Source organism: Salmo salar, chromosome 02 (genome assembly GCF_965601325.2).
Source record: "Salmo salar chromosome 02, fSalSal1, whole genome shotgun sequence".
NCBI classification, from domain to species: domain Eukaryota; kingdom Metazoa; phylum Chordata; class Actinopteri; order Salmoniformes; family Salmonidae; genus Salmo; species Salmo salar.
Genome location: NC_138292.1, coordinates 31,694,047 through 31,714,272, shown reverse-complemented (window position 1 = coordinate 31,714,272; position 20,226 = coordinate 31,694,047). Strand labels below are relative to the sequence as shown.

At 47.0% G+C, this 20,226-nt stretch overlaps 2 protein-coding genes across 4 annotated transcripts in view; one reads left to right on the top strand and one right to left on the bottom strand.

Annotated features, from left to right (window-relative positions):
* The first annotated feature begins 651 nt into the window (after window positions 1-651).
* On the top strand, window positions 652-12,450 carry LOC106579712 (zinc-binding protein A33). Of its 2 annotated transcripts, none has more exons than XM_014159863.3 (7): window positions 652-726; window positions 1,488-1,564; window positions 1,925-2,020; window positions 2,425-2,658; window positions 9,595-9,617; window positions 10,194-10,309; window positions 10,534-12,450. In XM_014159863.3, exons 1-7 carry the CDS (start codon window positions 657-659, stop codon window positions 11,097-11,099), a joined length of 1,182 nt encoding a protein of 393 aa, XP_014015338.2. In that variant the 5' UTR covers window positions 652-656; the 3' UTR covers window positions 11,100-12,450. The 2 variants fall into 2 exon arrangements, with proteins under 2 accessions (XP_014015338.2, XP_014015345.1); XM_014159870.3 differs by having other exon boundaries at window positions 652-781.
* Window positions 12,368-20,226, bottom strand: part of LOC106579702 (uncharacterized) — a 27,640-nt gene continuing 19,781 nt past the window's right edge. For both annotated transcript variants that reach the window (XM_014159852.3, XM_014159843.3), the window contains exons 6-11: window positions 20,042-20,217; window positions 19,240-19,379; window positions 18,825-18,972; window positions 18,208-18,389; window positions 18,021-18,110; window positions 12,368-17,852 (exon numbers count right to left, since the gene is read on the bottom strand). In XM_014159852.3, coding sequence (XP_014015327.3) covers window positions 16,944-17,852; window positions 18,021-18,110; window positions 18,208-18,389; window positions 18,825-18,972; window positions 19,240-19,379; window positions 20,042-20,217 — 1,645 coding nt within the window. In that variant the 3' untranslated portion in view covers window positions 12,368-16,943. The remainder of the gene's footprint in view (window positions 17,853-18,020; window positions 18,111-18,207; window positions 18,390-18,824; window positions 18,973-19,239; window positions 19,380-20,041; window positions 20,218-20,226) is intronic.

Sequence of the window (20,226 nt, the reverse complement as noted above, 5' to 3'; positions counted from 1 at the left end):
TGTGTGTGTGTGTGTGTGTGTGTGTGTGTGTGTGTGTGTGTGTGTGTGTGTGTGTGTGTGTGTGTGTGTGTGTGTGTGTGCAGTGTGTGTGTGTGTCAGTGTGTGTGTTTGTCTCTCAGGGGGAGAATATTGCTAGAGAAAATGCTGACTGCTTGCTTTTATACCAGTGCTCCCCACTCTGTTTTCTTTATGTCAGGAAGAGAAGGACCGATGGAAACTGACCTCAGTTTGCCCTACATCTACCAGTATTTATGTTCAGTTTTAACACCAACATTTTATTGTTTACAGTTGTCATACTGCCCTCTCCATACGCCCTAGATACGGTAGTACTAAACCAACATAGGCCTACCAAAATAAATACACAGCCTCTCTCTCCTATCCCTTCCAGGCAAACCCCTCCCTATGAAAAACGATATCCCCCCTACATCCCGACCCACTGCCAGATTCTATCCCCTGACCGATTCCCTCTTTTGTTTCCAGAATGACAACAGCAGACAGAAATAGAATCTTCTCCACCGTGCAATGCCATAAATCGCTGCTGCCTGCCTGCCCATCCTGGCCAGCAGCTGTGGCTCCCTCCCTTCCTCCCTCCTTCCCTCCCTCCATCCCCCCTCCCTCCCTCCCTCCCCACCTCCCTGTGTTTCTCCTCAGTGCAAATGGACGCTAGTCTTCAGCCAAGCTGCATGTGGAGAGAGGGAGAAGGCTACTGTCGAATGGTGTTTGATGGTGACCCTTGTCTGTTTAATTGTTTCTAGATAAATCTCCATCTGACTGGTTGGATGTATGTATGACACTCATTCTCTCTTCATACTAATTGTTTTGATGACCTCAGAGAGGGTATCTCTTCCTATTGGGCTCTCTCTCCATATCTGCTCTCTGTCTATCTGTGTCTCTCTCTGTCTATCTGTCTCTCTCTCTGTGTATCTCTCTTTCTCTCTGTGTATCTTTCTTTCTCTCTGTGTATCTCTCTTTCTCTCTGTGTATCTTTCTTTCGCTCTGTGTATCTTTCTTTCTCTCTGTGTATCTCTATTTCTCTCTGTGTATCTCTCTCTCTGTGTATCTCTCTCTCTGTGTATCTTTCTCTCTGTGTAGCTCTCTTTCTCTCTGTGTATCTCTCTTTCTCTCTGTGTATCTCTCTTTCTCTCTGTGTATCTCTCTTTCTCTCTGTGTATCTCTTTCTCTCTGTGTATCTCTCCTTCTCTCTGTGTAGCTCTCTTTCTCTCTGTGTATCTTTCTTTCTCTCTGTGTATCTTTCTTTCTCTCTGTGTATCTCTCTTTCTCTCTGTGTATATCTCTCTCTGTGTATCTTTCTTTCTCTCTGTGTATCTCTTTCGTTCTCTCTAATTTATCATTTTCTCTTGTCCTTCAATTCTCTGTCACTGTCCCTCCCTCTTTCATCTTTACTCTCTCCCTCTCTTTTATTACACCTCTTTAGTTCCCTCTTTTCATTTGTGAAGAGTCCCTTGTTTGCTTTCCCGTCTCGTTAGGAGAAATTGGAATGTACAAAAATCACATAAAAGACACCAACAACAACTACAATAAAAGCCTTCTCCCTGACCATAAGGTAAGCTGCAAAAGTTTATCATTTTACCCTTGGGTTTATGTCTAAAGGGAAGTCAGGCAATAAAAAGTTTAATTCATTATGAAAGAGGTTATCTTTGGGAAAAGGCTCTCCCATAAAATCAAATAGGCTGTATCGATGGGACATTTTTAAAGTAAATTTTCAATGGCACAACAATATCATGTTCAAGAAATAAATGACTTCTAAACTCATAGGAAAAACGATGATCTAAATACATGCATGCTGAACTTACTCTTTAGTTAAATAACTTAAGTCACTATTCTGTCACTATTTGACATTGTTCCTCTGACTGTTTTTCCGTTCTCTCCTCTCCCCTCATGTTTGTCTGTGTGCGTGTTACAGGAGAAGCTGATCCAGGCTATTAAAAGAATAAAGCATGAGGTAGACGAGTGCTGGGAGGCAGAGAGAGAGACGTACATATGGTCTGTTGATGTAGAGGTACGGTACTGGCTGCCAATGCATCATTTACCACTGTCATTTACTTTTCATGGTTTATTCTTTTTATTATTTCATTCAATCCTGAATATGATCATCTGTGAATATATTAGTGTGTCAGTAATATTAAAAGCAATTTGACTGATAGTGGTGAGAAATGTTATCTAACAACATTATGATAAATATTTTGTAGTATTTACATATTTAGAATTAAAATGAACATACTGTAATTGATGCGTGTTGGCTAAAGCTGAAAAATCTGTCTCTCCCAACCAGGCTAGTATCCTTCTACTACCCACTTTATAGTAACAAAACATAGTAAAACCTACTACCCACTATATAGTAACAAAATATAGTAAAACCTACTACACAAAATAGTAAAGTCTGTCTCTCTATCTATCTCTCAGAGATGTTTTGATCATCTGGAACGGGAGGTCCGAGCTGAGTTCCAGAACCTCCATCGCTTCCTGGATGAAGAGGAGACCATGGACATGGAGCGACTGAAGAAGGAGAAAGAGAAGAGGGTGAAGCTGCTTAGGGAGAGAGAGAAGAAGATCGCCATGCAGGGAAGAGATCTGGAGAGAGGCATTGCCACGCTAAACAACAAACTGGCCGAGGAGGATAGTCCCAAACTGCTCAAAGTGAGTGAGTTAGGGTGTTCAGGCTATTGTTCTAGCACTGCACATCTACACTGTAAAAAGAGGGATGGCGCTGTTGTTTATCTGAAGTGCTTTTTCTAAATGGTATGATTGTCACGTCTGATTTGGACTGGCTGATAGGCGGAATCAAGTGCAGGAGACAGAGGTGCTGGAGGTGAGTGTCTTTTAATAATCCTTACTCACACAAACACCGAAAAACACAAGGCGCTATACAAAGTTCACGTATTTGTTAACTGCGCCCGTAAAGCACAAAATATAATTCCAAGGCAAGGAGCGCAGCCCGGTAAATCCCTCTACAAAAAAACTGTCGATAACACAACGTGGACAATAAACAATCCCGCACAAAATCCCAACTGAAAACACACATTAAATAAGTCCCCACTAATGACATACACAAAACAGGTGCGGAACAGACAGACAAAACTAAACGACACAGAAACAACGATCGGTGGCAGCTAATAGGCCGGCGACGACGACCGCCGAGCGCCGCCCGACCGAGGAGGGGCGCCACTTTCGTTGGATCCTGTGACAGTACCCCTCCCCTGACGCCGGCCTCGGGGACGGCCCGGAGGGCGAGGCGCCGGCCGATCCGGTCGGCGACGGTGGAAGTCCAGCAGCATAGAGGGGTCCAGAACGTCCGCCGCCGGAACCCAGCACCTCTCCTCCGGACTGTACCCCTTCCAGTCCACGAGGTACTGCAGGCCCCCTACCCGACGTCGGGAGTCCAGGATGGCTCGGACTGTGTACGCCGGGCTCCCCCCGATGTCCAGGGGGGGCGAGGGGGCCTCCAGCACCTCACTGTCCTGCAGCGGACCAGCTACCACCGGCCTGAGGAGAGACACATGAAACGAGGGGTTAATGCGGTAATACGAAGGAAGTTGTAACCTGTAACACACCTCGTTTATCCTCCTCAGGACTTTAAACGGCCCCACAAACCGCGGACCCAGCTTCCGGCAGGGCAGGCGGAGAGGCAGGTTCCGGGTCGAGAGCCAGACTCTATCCCCCGGGTTAAACACGGGGGCGTCACTGCGGTGGTGGTCAGCGCTCTCCTTGTGTCGTTCGCTCGCCCTCCTTAAACATTCCTGGACCGCGTTCCAGGTCTCCTGAGAGCGCTTGACCCATGCCTCCACCGCAGGAGCCTCTGTCTGGCTCTGTTGGCATGGCACCAGGACCGGCTGATACCCCAGCACCACCTGGAAGGGTGACAGATTAGTGGAGGAGTGGCGCTGAGAGTTCTGGGCCATCTCGGCCCATGGCACGAACTGCGCCCACTCCCCTGGCCGGTCCTGGCAATACGACCGCAGGAACCTGCCCACATCCTGGTTGATGCGCTCTACCTGCCCATTACTCTCGGGGTGGAACCCTGAGGTCAGGCTGACCGAGACCCCCAGCCTCTCCATAAACGATTTCCATACCCTGGACGTAAACTGGGGACCCCGATCAGATACGATGTCCTCGGGCACCCGATAGTGCCGGAAGACGTGGGTGAACAGGGCCTCCGTGGTCTGCAGGGCCGTAGGAATACCGGGCAAAGGGAGCAGACGGCAGGACTTAGAGAACCTGTCCACAATGACCAGGATCGCCGTTTTCCCCTGAGACGGCGGGAGATCCGTAAGGAAATCCACCGAGAGGTGAGTCCAGGGCCGCTGTGGAACGGGGAGGGGCTGTAATTTCCCTCGAGGTAGGTGCCTAGGAGCCTTACACTGAGGCGCATACTGAACAGGACGAGACATAACGCCGGACATCCTCAGCCAAGGTGGGCCACCAGTACCTCCCCTTCAGGCCCCGCACTGTCCGTTCCACCCCAGGATGACCCGAGGAGGGTAGAGTATGGGACCATCGGATCAGGCGATCGCGAACACCAAGCAGAATGTATTTCAGGCCCACGGGACACTGCGGTGGAGTAGGTTCTGACCGACCCGCCCGCTCGATGTCCGCATCCACCTCCCATACGACCGGTGCCACCAGACAGGAGGCGGGAAGTATGGGAGTAGGATCGATGGTCCGCTCCTCGGTGTCGTAGAGACGCGACAGTGCGTCAGCCTTCCGGTTCCGGGAACCTGGAATGTACGAGAGAGTGAAGTTAAACCTCGTAAAAAACATGGCCCACCTCGCCTGATGGGGATTAAGCCTCCTCGCTGCCCGAATATACTCCAGGTTACGGTGGTCGGTCCAGATGAGAAAAGGGTGACGTGCCCCCTCAAGCCAATGTCTCCACACCGTCAAAGCCCTGACCACGGCTAACAGCTCCCGGTCCCCCACATCATAGTTGCGCTCCGCCGGGCTCAGCTTCTTAGAAAAGAACGCGCATGGGCGGAGCTTCGGAGGAACGCCCGAACACTGCGACAGCACAGCTCCTACCCCAGCCTCGGACGCGTCCACCTCCACTATGAATGGCAAAGAGGGGTCCGGATGCGCCAGGACAGGTGCATTGGTAAACAGAACCTTCAGACGATGGAAGGCTCTGTCCGCCTCTGCTGACCATCATAGCTGCACCGGCCCCCCCTTCATCAGTGAGGTAATGGGAGCTGCTACCTGGCCAAAACCCCGGATAAACCTCCGATAATAATTAGCGAACCCCAAGAACCGCTGCACCTCCTTCACAGTGGCTGGGGTTGGCCAATTACGCACAGCCGTCACGCAGTCACACTCCACCTCCACCCCCGAGGTGGAAATGCAATATCCTAGAAATGAGACGGCTCTTTTGAAGAACTCACATTTCTCAGCCTTGACGTATAGGTTATGCTCCAGCAGCCGCCCAAGCACTTTACGCACCAGGGACACATGCTCGGCACGTGTGGCGGAGCAGATCAGGATGTCATCGATGTACACCACCACACCCTGCCCGAGCATGTCCCTAAGGACCTCGTCCACAAAGGATTGGAAGACAGCGGGAGCATTCTTTAACCCATACGGCATGACGGGGTACTCATAATGGCCCGATGTGGTACTAAATGCGGTTTTCCACTCGTCTCCATCTCGGATACGCACCAAGTTATACGCACTCCTGAGATCCAATTTCGTGAAGAAGCGCGCCCCGTGAAATGACTCCACTGCCGTAGCAATGAGAGGTAGCGGGTAACTGAAACACACTGTGATAGCATTTAGACCTCTATAGTCAATGCACGGGCGCAGACCTCCCTCCTTCTTCTTCACGAAAAAGAAGCTCGAGGAGACGGGGGATTTAGAGGGCCTAATGTATCCCTGTCTCAAGGACTCAGCGACGTATGTATCCATAGCCACTGTCTCCTCCTGAGACAGAGGATACACGTGACTCCTAGGAAGAACCGCGTCAGCCTGGAGGTTTATCGCACAATCCCCTCGTCGATGGGGTGGTAATAGAGTCGCCTTCGTCTTACTGAAAGCGATAGCCAAATCGGCATACTCTGAGGGAATGTGCACGGTGGAGACTTGGTCTGGACTCTCCACCGTAGTCGGACCGATGGAAACTCCTATGCACCTACCTGAGCACTCCCTCGACCACCCCGTTAGAGCCCTCTGCCCCCACGAAATCTGGGGGTTGTGTGTGGCTAGCCAGGGGATTCCCAGTACCACTGGGAACGCTGAGGAGTCAATGATGAACAGGCTGATACGCTCCACATGACCCCCCCACATCTGCATAACCAGTGGCACGGTGACCTCCCCTACTTGGCCTGACCCTAGCGGTCGACTATCTAGGGCGTGCACGGGGAAGGGGTGGTCCAGCTGAACCCGGGGAATCCCTAACCTCTTAGCTAACCCATGGTCCATAAAACTCCAAGCTGCACCTGAATCGACTAGCGCCTTATACTGGAAGTGAGGGGAAAAATTAGGAAAACAAACGGAGGTGTACAAGTGGTCGACAGGGGGCTCTGGGTGTGGCTGGTGCGGACTCACCTGGGGGTTCGAAGCAGTGCTCTGCCTGCCCTCCGAACTCCCGGAGGGACCTCTCCAGCACCGCTCCACAGTGTGTCCTCTGCGTCCACATTGGGTGCAGGAGAGACCCCCCCTCCGGTCCTCCTCGATGCAGCCCCCCCTATCTCCATGGGCTGTGGAGCGGGAGGACTGGTAGGCGGAACGAACAGGCCCCAACTGGAACGTCCCCGGGCAGCCAGCAGGTTGTCCAATCTAATGGACAAATCCACCAGTTGGTCCAGAGTGGAGGTGTTGTCCCTACATGCCAGCTCCCGGCGGACGTCCTCGCGAAGGCTGCACCTATAGTGGTCTATCAGGGCCCGCTCGTTCCACCCCGATCCAGCGGCGAGAGTCCGGAATTCCAATGCGAAATCCTGAGCGGTCCTCGTCTCCTGTCTCAAATGGAATAGTAGCTCACCCGCCGCCCTGCCCTCCGGGGGATGATCGAAAACCGCCCGGAAGCGGCGGGTGAACTCAGGGTAGTCACCCCGGGCCGAGTCTGGACCATCCCAGACCGCATTGGCCCATTCCAGGGCTCGACCCGTGAGACACGAGACGAGGACGCTCACCCTCTCTTCGTCGGAGGGAGGGGGGCGGCCGGTTGCCAGGTACAGTTCCAGTTGGAGGAGGAACCCCTTGCACCCAGCGGCCGTCCCATCGAACTCCCTGGGAGGTGAAATCCGGATCCCGCTGGCACCCGCTTCAGTGGATGTGGGTAGGGGCACAGGGTGAGGGACCGGAGCTGGTCCTGCTGGGGAGGCACCTCTCTCCCATCTCTCCAACCGGGCCAACACCTGATCCATGGCCAAGCCTAGGCAGTGGAGGAGGCCGGCATGTTGGGAGACCTGCTCAGCCATGGATGGCGCTTCTGCTCCTGCTGACTCCATCAGTTTTGGTGTGGGATTCTGTCACGTCTGATTTGGACTGGCTGATAGGCGGAATCAAGTGCAGGAGACAGAGGTGCTGGAGGTGAGTGTCTTTTAATAATCCTTACTCACACAAACACCGAAAAACACAGGGCGCTATACAAAGTTCACGTATTTGTTAACTGCGCCCGTAAAGCACAAAATCCCAACTGAAAACACACATGAAATAAGTCCCCACTAATGACATACACAAAACAGGTGCGGAACAGACAGACAAAACTAAACGACACAGAAACAACGATCGGTGGCAGCTAATAGGCCAGCGACGACGACCGCCGAGCGCCGCCCGACCGAGGAGGGGCGCCACTTTCGTTGGATCCTGTGACAATGATCCAAAATTAATATTTGGTTCGTTCAACCTATTCCATTCAATTTGCCTGAAATCAAATAATGAATTTGACAGATCAATGTGATTTTTTAAAATTGAATGAATGCTTCTAAATTGCATTCAACACCTCATGGGCATCAATGTTGCATAGTGGTGAGAGCAATGTAGCAGTGGTAGCCTATCAGAATTGTTGGAGGCATGGCCTATTGGGGGCGTGGCTTTCTGTTTGTTATTTTTGGCCACCTGTGGGAATGAATGTCATTCCTGGTAATGTGTTCTGTTTTTTGAATGATTATATGTTCACTGCCAGCACTGGAACTTAAATGCTATCTGCTTAAGAACTGTGATACTAAAGTGCATGGAAAGGCTTCTATTGATGAGATGGTTACCATTTGGTTACAATATTGTAACCGGTTAATGTCATGTTATAGAACCAACTTAATATCTTGATTAACAGGAAATGTATTTAATTTGCTTATAACCCAATTGACAAAATTTGGATAGGTAATTCCAGAGTGAAAAATCTACTTGGTACAACATGAACAAAAGTAGTTCTACTGTATATACACTGAGTGTACAAAACATTAAGAACACCATGTCCATGTCTCAATTGTCTCAAGGCTTAAAAATCATTCTTTAACCTGTCTTCTCCCCTTCATCTGCACTGATTGAAGTGGATTTAACAGGTGACATCAATAAGGGATCGTAGCTTTCACCTGGATTCATCTGGTCAGTCTATGTCATGGAAATAGCAGATATTCTTAATGTTTTGTATATTAGTTTGCATTTATGTTATTTTTAGGTTTAACCAAAGGTTTAATCCCACAGCACCCCCCTCGCAACCCCTCCTCACACCTCCCCTCACCCCCAAAAAATAGCTTTTTGGGAACTAACACTTGACTTTCCCTCTTACTAGCTCTGACTGCTGATAGCTACTTTAATGAGGACGAATGTACTTACCATGACTGTGATATGTAGTTGTCCCACCTAGCTATCTTTAGATGAATGCACTAACTATAAGTCGCTCTGGATAACAGCGTCTGCTAAATTACTAAAATGTTCATGTAAATCTAGTGCAGGGCTGGAACTAAAGCCTGCACATTGCAGTAGCTCTCCATGAGGAGAGTTGGCCACCATCAATGATCATAAGATGAGACAGACTGTCATAACTGTTTATGACAACTCTTATGTCATTATTACGACACCGTCATCCAGGTCTTATGATGAAAGGTCGGAGAGCAAAGTGTTACAGAGAATGTGATGAATGGCAGGATGGAGGGAGTGGTTTGGGGAGGGTCAGGGGAATGAGAAGCTTGGAGTACCTCCACAGAATCTACTGGATTCTGCTTTCAGCTTCCACAACAGCTAGCCTACGCTGACATTGCAGTCCTCAAGGACCACCGTGTCAGCTTATTGCCTTCTCTTCTGGCACTAATTTGATCAATCATTGGCTAAAGAGTCTACTTGCCTGCTTTTGCAGGTCTAAATCAATTTCTCATTAAAAGGTTGGTGGACAGAAAGCAACACACAGTGCAGTCCTGGAGGACTAGCTGAGGTTTGGCACCAAACAATGATTGAGATAGAATATCAACTGCATATTGAGTTCACGAGGGCACAATTTTGATTTGTTTTCTGATGGAAAACAAATTGAATATTAATTTTTATTGGGCACCTTTATCAGTGGAACAAATACACTGTTATGTGCTATGTTGTTTTGAGTGCTTTAAGTCTTTCACTACTGTTATGACCCTTCCTTTTTTCTCTCTGAAGGAGATTCAAGACCTCTTGAAAAGGCAAGTGTTCATATTTAATTATTTAACTGATTATGACTCCATCTATTTCTCGTGTCACAAATCACTCCCTTCTCCTGATCGGCCATAATCTCTCATCTTGCATCTTTGGCATCTCATTGTCTCTCTCTCTCTCTCTCTCTCTCTTTCTCTCTCTCTCTCTCTTTCTCTCTCTCTCTCTCTTTCTCTCTTTCTCTCTCTCTCTCTCTCTCTCTCTCTCTCTCGCTCTCTCTCTCTCTGTCTTTCTATCTCTCTCTCTCTCTCTCTCTCTCTCTCTCTCTCTCTCTCTCTTTCTCTCCTCTCTCTCTCTCTCTCTCTCTCTCTCTCCCTCTCTCTCTGTCTTTCTATCTCTCTCTCTGTATCCTGTCTTTGGCATCCCCCTTTTTCTTCTCTCCACTCGCTCTATCCTCTCCTTCTCTCTTTGGCATCCCACTTTCTTTCTCTACTCTCTCTACCCTCTCTCTACCCTCACTCATTTCCCAATCCTTTCCTTTCACATTCTTTTCGGTCCCTTTCTCATCCATCTTTGCACTCCTCTTCCCCTGCACCTCTCCCTCTCTCATCCTCCTCTCCCTGCAGGTGCCAGGTGGCTTTTATACCCCCTCCGCAGGTGGATGTGGAGGTGCGATCAGCACACTTTGTGGGGCCCATCCAGTACAGGATATGGAAACACATGAAGAGCTGCCTGTACCCAAGTAATGCACATCATATCATTCTGTGACATTAGTATTGTTATAGTATTGTTTGTTATACAATGTGTATAATGCTGAGTTTAAGAGATTACGTCTTCTATTGACGTAGTGCTAATGTACCAGTATATGTTTTTTTACATTCCTACTTAAAGGGATCCACTTACACATACAGTATACCATTAGATAATTCTAGATTACAACAACTCACCTGAGCCCCCTCCTCCCAGATATCACTGAAGTGACCTTTGACCCAGAGACAGCCCACCCCCTCCTCACCCTCTCCCCTAGCTGCACTTCTGTGTGGTTTGAGGAGGACAAAGTTATCCCCAAGGCCTCGGAGGAGGAGCCACCCAACCCCCGCTGCTTCCACTACTACTACAGTGTCATGGGCCGAGAAGGCTTCATCACCGGACGCCATTACTGGGAGGTGGAGGTGGGCCACAAGACAGCGTGGCGGCTGGGTGTGGCCAGGGAGGACGTCCACCGGGGGGAGATGGACTCCAGTGGGACCAGTAACGGTCTCTGGACCCTATCCCTGAAGGGAGGGGCCATCTTGGCCTGTACAGACCCCAAACCCACCAAGGTCCCGGTGTCCATCAGGCCCGTCCGGATCGGAGTGTTCTTAGACTGTGAGAAGGAGGAAGTAGCGTTCTATAACGCTGTTACCATGACGCCGCTGTACACATTCTCCATGGAAACGGTGTTCGTTCCGCTGATCCCCTTCTATAACCCGTGTGACACGGACGATGGGAGGAACCTGGGTCCCCTAAACCTCTTCAGCCCCTCTATATGAGAGTACAGAGAACCAAGCAGAACCAAGGTTGTACTGGAGTATATTTCATTTGGGGATGCGGTGGAAGGATAGATAGAATTTGGAAATGGTTTGTTTTATACAGTGTGTGTTTCAGGTATAATTTCATAGCTGGCTGGAAACATGATGTAAATTGTATCTGTTAAAAAATCCAATGAGTTTATGATATGCATTTACATTTACCAGGGGAGGCTGGTGTGAGGAGCTATAGGAGGACGGGCTAATTGCAATGGAATGGAATCAATGGAACGGAGTCAACGAGGTTTCCATATGTTTGATGTGTTTGATACTGTTCAATTTATTCCATTCCACCCAATACAATGAGCCTGTCCTCCCATTAGCCTCCACTGACATGTACCTACCCAGTTCTATGGCATAGCGCTATCAATTCATGTTTATGCCATTGCGTTCAGTTGTTTGCATTGTGGTTTGAATATTGACATTTTATTGGCATTAAATACACAAAAAAATAGGTAAACAAATGAACACAAAACCTTGGTCTGTGCTTATAACACCAGAACGTGATATTCTTGTCATATTGTCACATAATAGGTTATGAATGTAGAAAAACCCGACTAAAGTATCTAAAACAAGTCCCAAAAATGAGCAAAGGCCAAATGCCAGTATCCTAGTGGGGGTAGATACCCCGGGGCTTCAGGACTTAACAGCAGGGTTAACTGCACAATGATGTTACCTTTGGCCCATCTATAAATACTGTGGTCATGCATCCACAGCTGTGACACTTTGTCTGCAGTCCAAATGTCACCCTATTCCCTATATAGTGCACTACTTCTAACCAGGGCCCATGGGCCCTAGTAAAAATGTAGTGCACTAAATAGGGAATAAGGTGCCATTTGGGATGTATCTATTGTGGCATGGGTATGGGAGAAATGTAGGGGAGGGGGGTGGGAAGAGGGAGGAGGAGGACACACAGGGTGACACTGGAGAGTGTGACACTGTGGGAAAACAACTAAATGTGTGTGACATTGAGTAAGATGACTGACGTGAGGTAGCATGACAACACCGTCACATTTACAGAGACCAAGCCTTCCTCAGTGAGTGCGGCCATTAGTATGATATCTTACACTATGCACGGTGTGCCAGATAGACAACTAGGAGAAAAGTGCTCCACGAAATGAGATCGTAAAATCTAAGTGCACACACGTTATGGCCTACCTACCCGAATAACATTATGACAAATTCAAAGCTTTGAAAAAGTACAGAATCAATGACAAGGAAAGGACACTAGATTTTTTTTCTCATAATATTTTGTTTATTCTTCGTATGTTTTTTTAGACATGAAATAAAGAAATAACACCTTTCCTTTACAAAACGCCTGTGTGTTGTGTTGTGAAAAAGGGAGGAGGGAGATCAACAGACTGCGGAACGCAACACAGGCCATCAACAGACAGAATCAGAATCAGGGCAGAGAGAGATCACTCACATAGTGCAAGGAACACCAATGAGAACACTGGAGTGAATTTGGGGGGGTCTGTCCCAGCCAGGGAGGGAATTGAACCCACAACCTTCTGGTCCCAAGACCCAGACACGAACCAACCATCCCAAATAGTGTTGACTCATTAGGAGGTGCTGGTAATGTGGTTACCAAGGGTAGGTTTGTTACATTACCCCCTCTTTTGGGAAGCGCTATAATACAGTAGTGGTATAAAACATGTCAAATTCATCCACATGCACATCTCAGTTCCACATCAGGAGGGCTAGATCTCAAATACTGTTTGAGGCTTTGGCATCCATTTTGAATTCAACCTGCTGTTTACATACAAACAGTGCCACTGATTTCCCAAGATGTACAGCAGTTACTGTCTCACCAAGTTACACAATACACTTCAGTATGATGTTATTCATCTCATGCTAATGCACATTCAAATAAACCCTGACAACCGAGCAACTAGGTCATTTATCACTCTTCCAATCATGACTGAGTGTCTGAGTGCTTTATATTAAACACTTCCTGTCCTGACTACAATATTCTGTATCTCCTGACTGTGTTGTGTCTCTATATACAGTACAGTAGACCTATAGGGTAGTCAGGTCTGCATATAGTACTTTACCGCTGTTTAGTCTGAGACCACCCTACATCATATAAACCAAACGGTGCCTCTTGGAGTGTATTTATAGAATATAGGCTGACTAGCCATTGAATATTTGATTTCATATTTGAGGCACTAAATCAAAGATGAGAGTCATCCCGTGTAGAGCACCTCGGAGGTGCAGGTTTGTGTGATGTTAACTACACTGACTGGACAAACACAGACCGTTTTCTAAACAAATGTCAGATGATAAGCAGATCATTGAGGACAATCATTTCTAAGCACGGATATGTAAAGTCGACATACAGCTGAAGTTGTGATTTTCTATTCATCACACACACGTATGCTAGAGTTTTATACCTAGACACAGATACAACATGATGTGTCACACACACACGCACGCACGCACGCACACACACACACACACACACACACACACACACACACACACACACACACACACACACACACACACACACAAACGTCATGATGAAGATAACAGTATGACTGATCAATCCTCCACACACACACAGACAGCTTTAATAAAAGCAGAAAAATCTGAATAATAATAATACTGTCTTTGAGGAGATCATGTGGACATGCTGCAATAAACGTCTTTATCTTTAAAGTGACATAGATAATTCTGTATTTTATATATATATATATATATATATAACGTTATGTAAGGGTGTTATACTGTGAGTGTTATCATCATAGGGTTGAAATAGCACTAATAAAATTTAATCCAATCAAAATATTTTAGAGATCTATTCGAAGATCTGTGACACTGAAACATATGTACTTATTCAGTTGTGTTTACCATTTTCAGTTGTTCAAGTTGTATTTTATAAGTTAGTGAAGATTAGTTTGTATGTATACAGTATATTCAATAATCAGCATGTAGGCTTTGCACAGGTGAGAAATTAGATTAGCTTTTTTATATCATCAAGTATAATACAACAACCATTCTATTCACTAAACACATTCAACCTTTGAAAGGAGACTTTTTAAACCTTACACATGCAATATTTACAATGCTGAACCTCGTCAGCAGGGTCATAAGCGAGTGTGTGTGTGTGTGTGTGTGTGTGTGTGTGTGTGTGTGTGTGTGTGTGTGTGTGTGTGTGTGTGTGTGTGCAGAAACAGCTAAACACTGCTTTTAGTATTGCCTAAATGGGTGTTACGGCTCCACACGACAGAGCTTAACGAGCACTGCGGTCGAGATTGAGATTGAGAGTGGGGCCAAATCTCTTCAGTGGTAGAATTTTACATAATCCTTGACATTTTATCACTTACATCAGTTGAATGACAATATCGCAAAGAATTTAGGCACCTCAAACACTAATGTATTCATACTGTATTCATCATGATTCATATACTGTACTAATCATATCAACATCTATATCTCTATCTTACCATATGGCTTTTAACTTTCATTTTATTCTCATATTCATTTTAGCATTAAAAAATGTGTTAGAATTGTGGAAGTGTTTAGAAAGAGAAAGGCCATCGTTTGAAGTTGAATGTACTTTCTATGTGTTGGTTAACTTAACACGGCTCCTATTTGTGCTTCTCTTAAAAATCCTAAATGCTTTTAGATGTAGTCCACTGAACTCAATGTACCATTCAAGGTGTCTGTCACGGCGGTCAGTTAAAACACTGAGGTAGAGATATGTCTTTTGTCAAGCAAAATGTATCTGCACACCTCGTCCTGTAACACATAGCGGCTACAGGAGTTTTACCCACCAGCAAAGTCTTATTGCACTGTAAATCTAGGCTAGAGCAACATAGCTTCAAGCAACTAAAAACAGATGGCGTCATGGCACAGTCCTGGAGATGGTGGTACACTGAGTTAATAGTTAGTGAAGTTCTCGCAGGACCTTTTTAGGGCGGTCAGAGAGACCAATGGCAATAGGATAGGCTATTAGAACACATCAACCCATGCCTTGACATCATATCCAGTACTGTGGATGGATGCTAGTGGGTTAACCCTATTTGTGAAGTATCTGTTTTAGGCTGGAGAAAATAACCAGAACTACATGTATACTGTACTGTGAGGTCACCATACTAGGCATCAGAGCCGTGGAGCACATCTACCATTGGCTCAAGGCCTCCAGTATGTAGCTCATAGACGACTGTAATGCATTTAGATGTGTGTAGGCAAGGAATAGTCTGACATGGATCTGTTCTATCATCTCAGGGAAGATTATACTTTCATACTGTACTTTTATAAGTCATCATGGGGTATAAAGGCTGACCCATAAGCTATAAACGAGAAGTCAAGAGGGCAGGACATACAGTAAAAAAACTACATCTATCGGCCAGATGAAACCATGCCATAATACTGTACTTCACTACCTGCTGCAAGCAAGAGAGGAAGGAAAAGAGGGAGTACAGAAGGAAGGAAGGAAGTAAAGAAGGACATAGAGAAGGGAAGATTCCTTTTTTAAATGTTAGGACTAAGCCAATGACATCACTCACCAGATCCCTCCTCCTCTCCCTCTCCCACTCTCATAGTTGTAGTCAGCACAATAACAATCAGCACTACATTTCCCAAGATTCACTGGGGATTGCTTAAAGTGCTGGGGTGTGGCCTTGGGGTCTTCGGGTGCTGGGGTGAGGTCAAGGATCAAAACAAGCTCTTTCTCTTGGATTAAACTGATTCTAGAGATTCACTGGGACAGTCAGTCAGAGTTGGCCAACACCTTATAACCAATACAGTCTCTCATGTAGTTTGGAGTGCAATCACATGAGACATCCATTTTAAACAAAAGTTAGATTTAGTTTAGCAGAAGGTATTGATGTTAGAGTTCAGCATTCAGGTGTTAGTGTTGCTGGGGCTCCTTTGTATCAGGATGTTTCATCATTCAAGTATTCTAGATGTTTCTATAGGATGGCAGAGGACCAGCAGGAAAAATTCCAGATTCCCGGATTCCCAGGTTTCAGGAAAACTACTAGAGAATGTCACAAGGAGATTGAAGGAATCCAGTCCAGTTTGATAGAAAGGTGATTTAAATTCATCCAGTTTGACGAGAACGTTATGTCAGAGTCACATTTATAAGTCCTTGGGGGGGGCTAAATCATGTCATTGGTTTCATCATATGAGATAAAAAATGTCAGTTGCAAATTTACGAGCGGTTCGTGCTTTCGTTTTGGTCTGTTTCTCCACATGCTGAGATTAGAGCAGGCATCATCAAAGGTTTAATCATTCCACGAATGGAGTAGGGGGTCATAGATGTAGTTGAACTAGATTGAGTCATGTTCACTTGCCATTCTGTTGTTCCTATATCTATGTAAAAGGGTGTGGAACCATTCTGCACACCTCTGAAGGTAAAATATATCTAAAGAAGCTAGGTTTAACATTTTACTTGTAAACTCTGCAACTGATTTTGTTGGCAGACCGGCAGTCATGCTCTATTTTACACACTAAAAAAGAGTATGTAGCATAGAAAGTTAAAAAAGAAACAACAACAGCTAAAACGTCTGACAAAACGGAACTCGTTTGATTATATTTCCTATCTTGTGAAAAGTATCTGTGAATTGAAAAAATGATCCCAAAGATAATGTTAGTGTTAGGTACAGGTGAGTTAGCTATCATAACAACCTACAGCATGTTCGAGCGTTAGAAATGTTAAATCTAAGTCCCAGCCTCAATAGTAGCAGTGATTTCTTCCTTATTTGGTAAGGGGGGTGTTCGATTGTCTGTCTACAGTGGTGGAGGAGGATAGGATAATGGGTCTGTGGGGTTTCCCTTGGAGGAGTGCAGGGACTGTTCTCAGGTTGCGGTGGTGGCGGTGTTGTCCTCAGCTGGGGTGTCCTTTTTGGCCTCAAGGGCTGGACTACTTGGGGCGGTCACCTCCACTTCAGGGGTTTTAGGAGGGGTTGCCTTGGCAACAGGACTTTCGATCAGACCCACTGGGGCTGGAGCAGTGTCAGGTTTAGATTCAGGTGCTGGTGGTTCGGGTGTGCCATTGGTGGTCGGAGCAGGTTCAGGGCTCAGCATTGGGGTTGGGGTCGGAGTCTGGATTGATGTCACAGGCTTGGGGGATTCTGGGGTAGGTGTAACAGGCTTGGGGGATTCTGGAGTTGGTGTAGCCAGCTTGGGGGGTTCGGGGGTTGATGGTTGGGGTGCAGTTAGTTTGGAGACAGGGGTCAGGGGTGGGGTTGGCTTAGAGGACACCGGGCTTGGAGACGCAGCAATAGGTGTTTTGGCTGGTTCAGGTGTTTTCAATTCAGGTGTTTTCGGTTCAGGAGTTTTAAAGTCAGGAGTTTTGGTTGGTTCGGGTGTTTTCAATTCAGGTGTTTTCGGATCAGGAGTTTTGAAATCAGGAGTTTTGGCTGGTTCAGGTGTTTTGGCAATGGGGCTTGGAGCCTGCTTGGAGACCGGGCTTGGGATTGGGCTGAGTTTGGTCTCAACGGGTTTGGTTATGGTCAACTTTGGTTCAGGAGCTGGTTCAGAGATTTTTTTTATCTCAGGAACCGGGCTAGGTTTGGTAACCAGGGGTGGGCTTGGCTTGGTTTCTGGGACGAAGGCAACACTCTCAGTCTCAGCCTCTGATTCTGGAATCTGGTCGGGGACGTCAGTGTCAGTGTCCAATGGGAGGCCAGTGGTGTTAAACTCCACCCCTGAGTCACTGGTCTCCAGGTTACCACCTGCCACCTCCTTGGACGACACCTCCAGACCCTGCGGTCAACACACAGAGGTCAGAGGAGAGAGGTCAGGGTGAAGACAGGAGAGTGGGTAACGATAAGCAAAGAGATTTTAACAGCTATTTTGACAATATTCCCCTTCTGTTATTCTAATTCATTCCCTCAACTCTACAGAAATAACCACTGCGTCACTAATACTTACTTTAATGTCCACCTCAGTGCTCTGAGACTTCTCTGTGATGTCGATGGACTGGGCTATAGACTCCTCAAACTGAGTAATGTTCTTCACCACCTGGAAACCACACATACATGTTATGTCAAGTGCTGAGCATCATATAGGGAACAGGGTGCCATTTGAGACATCACCAGTGTCTCTGTCTGTGCGGTACCTGTCTGAAGGCATCTCCCTCATCCTCCTTGCCTGCATTTTGGGCAATCTTCTCAATGGCTCGGGCCTTGGCAGCCCTCTTCTTCTGCTTGACCAGGCAGGACAGCAGACACACCAACAGCAGGAGAACCAGGAAGCCCACCAGTGCTATGATTGCCACGTAGAGGGACGGCAGCTTGTAGGCTGGAGGAGAGAGGGGAGGGGGAGGGAAAGTAGGGAGAAGGGAGAAAGAGGGGAGGGAGAGAATATAGAGGGGGAGTGTGGCGAAGGGGAGAGAGGGAGAGGAGAAGAGGAGAAGAGAGATACACAGAGAAGAGAGAGAGATAAAGGGAGAGTAGATAGAGTTGAGAGAGGGGAGAGGTGGTGAGGAGGAGACAGGCGAGAGAAGAAAGAGGTGAAGGGAGGAAAGGAGAGAGAATGTTAATAAATTATTATCTCCTCAACCTCCACTGCCGCATAGACATAAGCCCCCAAGTTGGTTTCAAGTTGGTCGATGACCCTGAACTGGCCAACTCCTCCAATCCATCCCCCTTTCCATCTCCTTCATCCTCCCATCCCTCTCTCCTCCCTACTCCTCTCCTCTGTTCTCCTCTCCTCCCTTCATCCCCCTCTCCTCACCCTCCACTTCCAGGTAGACGTTGGACACAGGAAACCCCAGTATGTCCTTGACCTTGAACTGTCCGACGTCGCTGGCCTTGACCTGGTCCAGAATAACCATAGACGGATCCAGAGAGATCCGCCCCTCCAGATCCAGGTCCGCTGGCACCTATCATCAACCAAGAGCCATGGTAGGTTCAAAAGTTCAATCACTTTACTTCAACAGTGTAAGACGATTTGTATTATTGGCAAATAAAAGTAAATCAATTGGATATAAATATTTGGTAAGACTTCACTTCAAGCCAACAGGTATAATGCATTATAAGATTCTCATAAGCATATATAAGTGATAATGTATTATTACCATCTCCCAGTGCGCTATAGGGAGTAGGATTAGGGTAGAATTTGAGTGATTTTAAATCAGCCGTTCCAGTACCGTTAACTGTCCTCCGTCCAGGATCTGTCTGGTTTGTAAGTCGGAGTCGGGCGTGTAGAACAGACGCACCATGGAGGCATTCAGAATCAGGTTGATCTTCAGGGTGCCCCCGTACGGCAGCTTCACAAAGTTCTGGTGTTCTGAGAGACAGAGGGAGAGAGAGAGAGACAGAAGGGGAGAGAGAGATAGAGAGAAGAGAAGAAGAGAGAGAGAGAGAGAGAGAGGGGGGGGTTATTGAATTATGAATTTATGGATTCCATAATGAGAGAAGAGAGGAAGAAGGAGACAAAAGGAAGAGAGGGGTAAAGAGACGGGAAGAGAAGAAGATCCAGAGGGAGGGAGAAAAAAGAGAGAGGGGGCAAACAAACAAAACCTTTTGGAACACAATACGCAAAATAGATAACTCACTTCAGAAAATAACACCCATCTGATGCTGGAATTGTTCATGGTGAAACTGCCAACTGTCTGTTTGCAATACTACAACAACAAAGAAGTTACTGCAAACAACAAACACTGTTTTTTCCCCTCTGACATTATTGCACACGCGATAGAAGAGCAGAATATCTACTGCAATTGTTTTACCAGGTTGTGCGGTGCTCCTCACCTCTGCTTCGCCAACAAAACAAATATAATAACAACAGCGGTGGGGCGGACAGTGGCACTGATCCCCTACTGCGGATTCCATCTTTAAACCCACTGATGACTAACATTACAGCGAACTTGCAGCAGGTTGGAAAAAAGATGGAAAAGCCAAGGTAAAGGTTGGCCACAGAAGGTAGAGGGAGGATGAAAACAAATGTACCTTTGACATTTAGGCAGACCTTCCTAATGATCTTCATGTTAGTGTCTCTGATGGTGTAGCTTCCCTCATCAGCGCCTGTCACGGTGTTGAGGGTGACCCGGCGCTCGTTGACACTCAGGCGCCCCTGGTACCCGTCTCTGGAGAGCCCTCCTCGGGTCATCAGCACCAGGGCCGGCCTGGAGGGT

Excerpts from the sequence above, each read along its gene's own strand:
- LOC106579712 (XM_014159863.3), top strand. The coding sequence starts at position 657 with ATGGACGCTAGTCTTCAGCCAAGCTGCATGTGGAGAGAGGGAGAAGGC. Across the intron at positions 727-1,487 it reads CTGTCGAATGGTGTTTGATG|GAGAAATTGGAATGTACAAA; the intron begins GTGACCCTTGTC and ends CCGTCTCGTTAG. Across the intron at positions 2,021-2,424 it reads TATGGTCTGTTGATGTAGAG|AGATGTTTTGATCATCTGGA; the intron begins GTACGGTACTGG and ends TCTATCTCTCAG.